Below are 6,639 nucleotides of genomic sequence, written 5' to 3' on the forward strand. Positions count from 1 at the left end.
TTTTAGGTTAATTAATTTTAAATATAAGTAAAGTTTTAAAGAAATCACGATTTGGATGAATTCTTTGTTACAAAACTGAAATATTTTTGTGTTTACTTGTGAATTAATACTTTGTCTGTACGGTGCTGCCCTCCCGGATTGCGTCGCCGCGTCGAATTAACCCAGCGCTTGCGCTCCATCCAAAGCACTCGGACAGTGGTAAATACTGTTAGTTTGTTGGGAAGTCTTCAGTATCGCGCTAGAAAGGTTCGAGGCAACTCCGTAAAGGTCCTCGAAACATTTTAAGCGTGCGATCGTGAAATGAAAGACCAACGAGTCATTCGCGAAATGTCCCTAACGTGAAAAAGTTCAAAAAAAAATTCAACACCAACACAAAAATCTTTATAAATTTTAAAGTTATTTTTTATTTAATTAAAAAGAAAAGAAAATGTTGGTTAAAAAATTTCGATTTTTCTGCTTGGTTTTGATCTCAGCATCGATGGGAGTAGCAAGAAACGAAAGCATCACCGGAAGTGCAAGTTCGAGCAACGAGTGCAATTGGTTACCGGACAACAATAACACTTCAACAACAAAACTCGCGATTAATTGTCGATTTCGAAGTTTAGACGCGACCGGAAATCACCTCAACGGTTTACCGTCGGATGGAATTTCGAAATTACGGATCAAATGCAGTGATATAGTGTACTTTGAAAGTTACCTACCATCGAACTCCATCAAAAAATTACACGACCTCCAAGAATTTTTCGTGGAAAGTTGCAAAATCCTCCATTTAGAATCAAACACATTCGAGGGGATGGGAAATTTAAAAAAATTAACGATTAAATCCCACAATAACGATTGGGGGAAAAGCTTAGAATTAACTTCGATGTCTTTTTCTGGACTTAAAGAACTTCAAATTTTAAATTTGAGTTATAACAATTTAAGGGGGATTCCAGAAACGAGTTTTTGCACTTTACCCAATTTAAAAACTCTAAATTTAACTCAAAATCGTATCAGAACCTCTGAAAGATTAGGATTTGGAAATTCTTCGTCCCGGAGTAATTCGTGCCCAAGTAGTGATCTTCAAATTTTAGATTTGTCGCATAATGAGTTAAGAACATTGCCGGAAATGTCGGGATTTGCGCGTTTGAGACGTTTACAAGAACTCCGATTGGATTATAATAATATTAGTGATATTTCGGGTGAAGCTTTAGTTGGATTAACTTCTTTGCGGGTTGTGAACTTGTCGAATAATAATGTTGAGACGTTACCGGAAGGTTTATTCGCGGCGTGTCGCGAATTGCGCGAAATTCATCTCCAAAATAATACTTTGATGTTTCTTGCAAAAGGGGTTTTTCACCGATTAGAACAATTAATCGTCTTGGATTTATCGGGGAATCAATTAACTAGTGGCCACATCGACTCATCAACTTTTACAGGATTAATTCGCTTAATTATTTTGAATTTATCCCATAACGCTTTGACCCGAATCGATGGAAAAACGTTCAAAGATTTATTCTTTTTGCAAATTTTAGATTTGAGGAATAACTCGATTGGGTTCATCGAAGATAACGCTTTTTTACCACTTTATAATTTGCACACTTTGAATTTGGCCGAAAATCGTTTAAACACCATCGGGGGGTCTCTTTTTAACGGATTATTCGTGTTAAGTAAATTAACTCTAAATAATAATTTGATTGTTAACGTTGATTCGAAAGCTTTCCAAAATTGCTCCGATTTGAAGGAGTTGGATTTAAGCTCGAATGCTTTGCAACAAGTCCCGGATGCGATTCGAGAGTTGACGTTTTTAAAAAATTTGGATTTGGGGGAAAATCAAATTAGTGACTTTAAAAATGGGACTTTTAAGAATTTGGATCAATTAACGGGGTTGAGGTTGATTGATAATAATATTGGGAATTTGAGTAAGGGGATGTTTTGGGATTTGAGATCTTTGCAAGTTTTGAATTTGGCTAAAAATAAGATTCAAAGTATCGAAAGAGGGACTTTTGACACAAATACTTTGATCGAGGCGATTAGATTGGATGAGAATTTTTTGACGGATATTAATGGGGTTTTTGCGAGCTTGGCGAGTTTGTTGTGGCTAAATTTGTCTGAGAATCATTTGGTGTGGTTCGATTATGCTTTTATTCCGAGTAATTTGAAGTGGTTAGATATCCATAATAATTTCATCGAGCATTTGGCGAATTATTACAAGATACAAGAGGAGATTCGGGTTAAAACTTTAGATGCGAGCCATAATCGAATCACGGAGATCTCACCTTTATCGATCCCAAATAGTGTTGAATTACTCTTTATTAACAACAATTTAATCAAAACGGTGAATCCAAACACTTTTTACGACAAACCAAATTTAGTGCGAGTCGACATGTACGCAAATGAATTAATCAACTTAGACATAAACGCTTTAAGACTCTCCCCATACTCGAATAAAACCCTCCCAGAAATTTATTTGGGGGGAAACCCCTTTCATTGCGACTGCACGATGGAGTGGCTCCAAAGAATCAACAACATGACCCAAGCAAAACAATACCCAAAAATCATGGATTTAGACAACGTAATGTGCAGGATGACGCATTCTCGAGGGATGACTCACATGCCTTTATCAAGGGCGAAACCATCCGATTTTTTATGCACCTACGAAACTCATTGTTTCGCTCTTTGCCATTGTTGCGATTTCGACGCTTGCGACTGCGAAATGACCTGCCCCCAAAATTGTTCTTGCTACCAAGACGAAACTTGGAACACAAACGTCGTCGATTGCTCCAGACAAAACGCCAACGAAATCCCCCAAAGAATCCCCATGGACGTCACCGAACTCTACCTCGACGGCAACAACATCAAAGAGCTCCAAAATCACGTCTTTATCGGCCGAAAAAACATGCGAGTTCTATACGCGAATAACAGCCGGATTGAAACGATTCAAAATCGGACTTTTAACGGGTTAAACGCGCTACAAATGTTACATTTAGACGATAACAACATTTATGAGTTAAAAGGGTACGAATTTGAGCATTTGGGTCATCTCAAAGAGTTATATCTCCAAAATAATAAGATTAATTTTATTGGGAATAACACGTTTTCTTCGTTACGATCGTTAGAGATTTTGCGCCTCGATGGGAATAAATTAACATCATTCCCAATTTGGCAATTAACTCAAAACGCGTTTTTAACCGAGTTATCAATCGGGGGGAATCAATGGTCGTGCCGATGCAAATTCCTCCAAGAATTCACCGCATGGATCGTGGATAACGCCCCGAAAGTTTTAGATTCCTCCGATGTGATGTGTTATAACACCGATTCGAAACCATCTCAAAGACGTGAATTAGACTTTAATTCGACGGCGTGTAGTGATTATGTTGGTAATTCGGTAATAGACAGTATGTTAATTTCGGACTATTTACCAATGGCTGTTGTGGTTATGTGCGTGGTAATTTTACTTTTAGTGTTCCTAATTTTGTGGTTCATCTTCAGAGACACGATAAGAGTGTGGTTGTACTCCAAATACGGGGTAAGATTATGTAATTTAACCGCGAAACAATTCGAGGATCGCGATAAACTTTACGACGGATTCGTGTGTTATTCCCCGAAAGACGAAGAATGGGTCGTCCAATCTTTAGCGGCCGGGTTGGATAACTTCCAGTTGTGTCTCCATTATCGGGACATCCCCCACACCGCTTATCTCCAACACGCCGCCCCCGCACTTTTAGAACACGCGGATGCAAGCCGACGTGTTATTATGATCTTAACAAGGAATTTCTTGCAAACTGAGTGGTCAAGGTTCGAGCTTCGCCAGGCGATTCACGAAGCTTTAAAAGGAAGAGTTTTTAAGCTGGTAATTTTAGAAGAGGGTCCCTTACCAGAAGCTGAACTCGATCCCGAATTAAGACCGTATCTTAAAACGGGGCATCGAATTCAATGGGGGGAAAAAAGGTTTTGGGAGAAATTGCGTTATGCAATGCCTTCGGTGGAAACTCGAGGGAAAATTAACGCGAATTACCGGAGGAATATTAACAATTATACGATAGAAAGTAGAGTGGTGGTTGCGAATGGGACTCATAACCATCATAATTACCCGGAGAAAGTTAAAAACCCTCCTCCACCATCACCCGGGATGTTTCCTCCAGCTTATATGACCGCGATGGCTCACGAACATGATGAGGCTAATTATTCTTCGGCGACGACGGCCACACCATCTCCAAGACCGTCGAGGAGGACACCACAAGAACCGAGACCGTTATCGGATCATATATATTCGAGTATAGATTCGGATTATAGCACCTTGGAGAGGGGGCCATCCGGGAGGCGGGGACCCCCATGGAGGCCCCATATGATGCATCCAAATTCTGGCGGAACAGGTCAAGCTTACCTCGTGTGATATCATTTTTTCGATAACGAAAAATTGACTGACTAGTTTTTACTCAAAGACTTAATAATAATTAATTTTTAAAAAAGGAAAAAAAAATCAATCTTTCATTATTATAATAAAAAAATTGATTCAAAGAATTAATTAATTAAAAAAAAAACCTAAAGACTAATAACCTCGGCTATTTGTGTATATTATAATAATTATTATTTTTTTGTAAATACTTTTTATATTTATTTGTTTTTTCTAGTTTTTTTATTTTTAAAAAAATCGTAATTCCTGCTATTATTTTGTAAATATATAAATTTTTTTTTGTATATTTTTTCCTACGTAACTTGACGAAACAATAAAAATGTGAGAGTACGATGATATATCCGGATGTGTTTCATTCAGTGCGATTAAAAGCCCAAAATCAAACGTCCCAAAAACTTTAATCCTAAGTGAATTAGTTAACGAGGTGATTAAATGATTAAATCGGAGGTAAGTTGAACTTTCTTAGAAAAGGAAATTAATTAGTCGTTTAGAAAAATTGGTTTTAAATCGAAAAGAAAGAATAAAATTTTATCCTATTAACTTTCGTTCTTAAGATATTCACCTTTAAAGACTTAACTTTTCAAAAAAATTCTAATAGTAATTAATTTAAAAGGAAATATCTCAAAAATGAAAAGAAATAGAATAAAATCTCATTCTTTATTTTCGATTTTAAAATAATTTAAAATTAATTGGATAAAAATTAATCTTATAAAACTTAAATTTATAAACTATTTTTCAAATGGTGTTTAATAATAATTAACTTTAACGTAAAATGAATAAGTGATTCATGTAGAAAAATGATTTTTAAATCAAAATGGAAGAATAAAATTTTTTCGTATCATCCTTTGTTCTTAAGATATTTGCTTTTAAATTCTTACTTTTTGTTAAAAATACTAATAATAATTAATTTAAAAGGAAATATCTCAAGAATGAAACGAAATAGGATAAAATTTTATTCTTTATTTTCGATTTTAAATTTAATTCTCTACTAGAAAAATGAATAAACAACTTTAATTAAATAATCTAAACGTAATGAGAGGAGATTAAATAAAAGTTAACCTTATAAAACTCAAAATTTTATGGTGTTTAATAATAATCAACTTTAACATAAAACCAATAAGTGATTCATGTAGAAAAATGATTTTTAAATCAAAATTGAAGAATAAAATTTCTTCGAATCACCCTTCGTTCTCAAGATATTAGCTTTTAAAGTTTTATTTTTTGTTAAAAATACGAATAATAATTAATTTAAAAGGAAATATCATAAGAATGAAAAGAAATAGGATAAAATTTTATTCTTTATTTTCGATTTTAAATTTAATTCTCTACTAGAAAAATGTATAAACAACTTTAATAAAATAATCTAAATGTAATGGGAGGAAATTAAATAAAAATTAACCTTATAAAACTCAAAATTTTATCGATTTTTCAAATGGTGTTTAATAATAATCAACTTTAACATAAAATCAATAATTTAATTGTGTAAAAAAATTATTTTTAAATCAAAAAGGAAGAATAAAGTTTTTTCAAATCATCCTTCGTTCTCAAGATATTTGCTTTTAAAGTTTTACTTTTTGTTTAAAATACGAATAATAATTAATTTAAAAGGAAATATCTCAAGAATGAAACGAAATAGGATAAAATTTTATTCTTTATTTTCGATTTTAAATTTAATTCTCTACTAGAAAAATGTATAAACAACTTTAATAAAATAATCTAAACGTAATGGGAGGAGATTAAATAAAAATTAATCTTATAAAACTCAAATTTTTATCGATTTTTCAAATGGTGTTTAACAGTAATCAACTTTAACATAAAACCAATAAGTTAATTGTGTAGAAAAATGATTTTTAAATCAAACAGGAAGAATAAAGTTTTTTCGAATCATCCTTCGTTCTCAAAATATTAGCTTTTAAAGTTTTATTTTTTGTTAAAAATACGAATAGTAATTAATTTAAAAGGAAATATGTTAAGAATGAAAAGGAATAGGATAAAATTTTATTCTTTATTTTGATTTTAAATTTAATTCTCTTCTAGAAAAATATATAAACAACGTTAATAAAATAATCTAAACGTAATGGGAGGAGATTAAATAAAAATTAACCTTATAAAACTCAAAATTATATCGATCTTTCAATTGGTGTTTAATAATAATCAACTTTAACATAAAACCAATAAGTTAATTGTGTAGAAAAATGATTTTTAAATCAAAAAGGAAGAATAAAGTTTTTTCGAATCATCCT

The 6,639-nt window shown here is 32.8% G+C and overlaps 1 protein-coding gene across 1 annotated transcript; it reads left to right on the top strand.

Moving 5' to 3' along the window:
* The first annotated feature begins 228 nt into the window (after window positions 1-228).
* Window positions 229-4,736, top strand: LOC111418517 (Toll-like receptor 7). Its single transcript, XM_023051059.2, has one exon. It carries the CDS (start codon window positions 428-430, stop codon window positions 4,373-4,375), a length of 3,948 nt encoding a protein of 1,315 aa, XP_022906827.1. The 5' UTR covers window positions 229-427; the 3' UTR covers window positions 4,376-4,736.
* Window positions 4,737-6,639: the final 1,903 nt, after the last annotated feature.

Source organism: Onthophagus taurus, chromosome 3, assembly GCF_036711975.1.
Source record: "Onthophagus taurus isolate NC chromosome 3, IU_Otau_3.0, whole genome shotgun sequence".
Classification (NCBI taxonomy): Eukaryota; Metazoa; Arthropoda; class Insecta; order Coleoptera; family Scarabaeidae; genus Onthophagus; species Onthophagus taurus.

What these genes read in the sequence shown, in the direction of transcription:
- LOC111418517 (XM_023051059.2), top strand. Translation starts at nt 428, where the DNA reads ATGTTGGTTAAAAAATTTCGATTTTTCTGCTTGGTTTTGATCTCAGCA.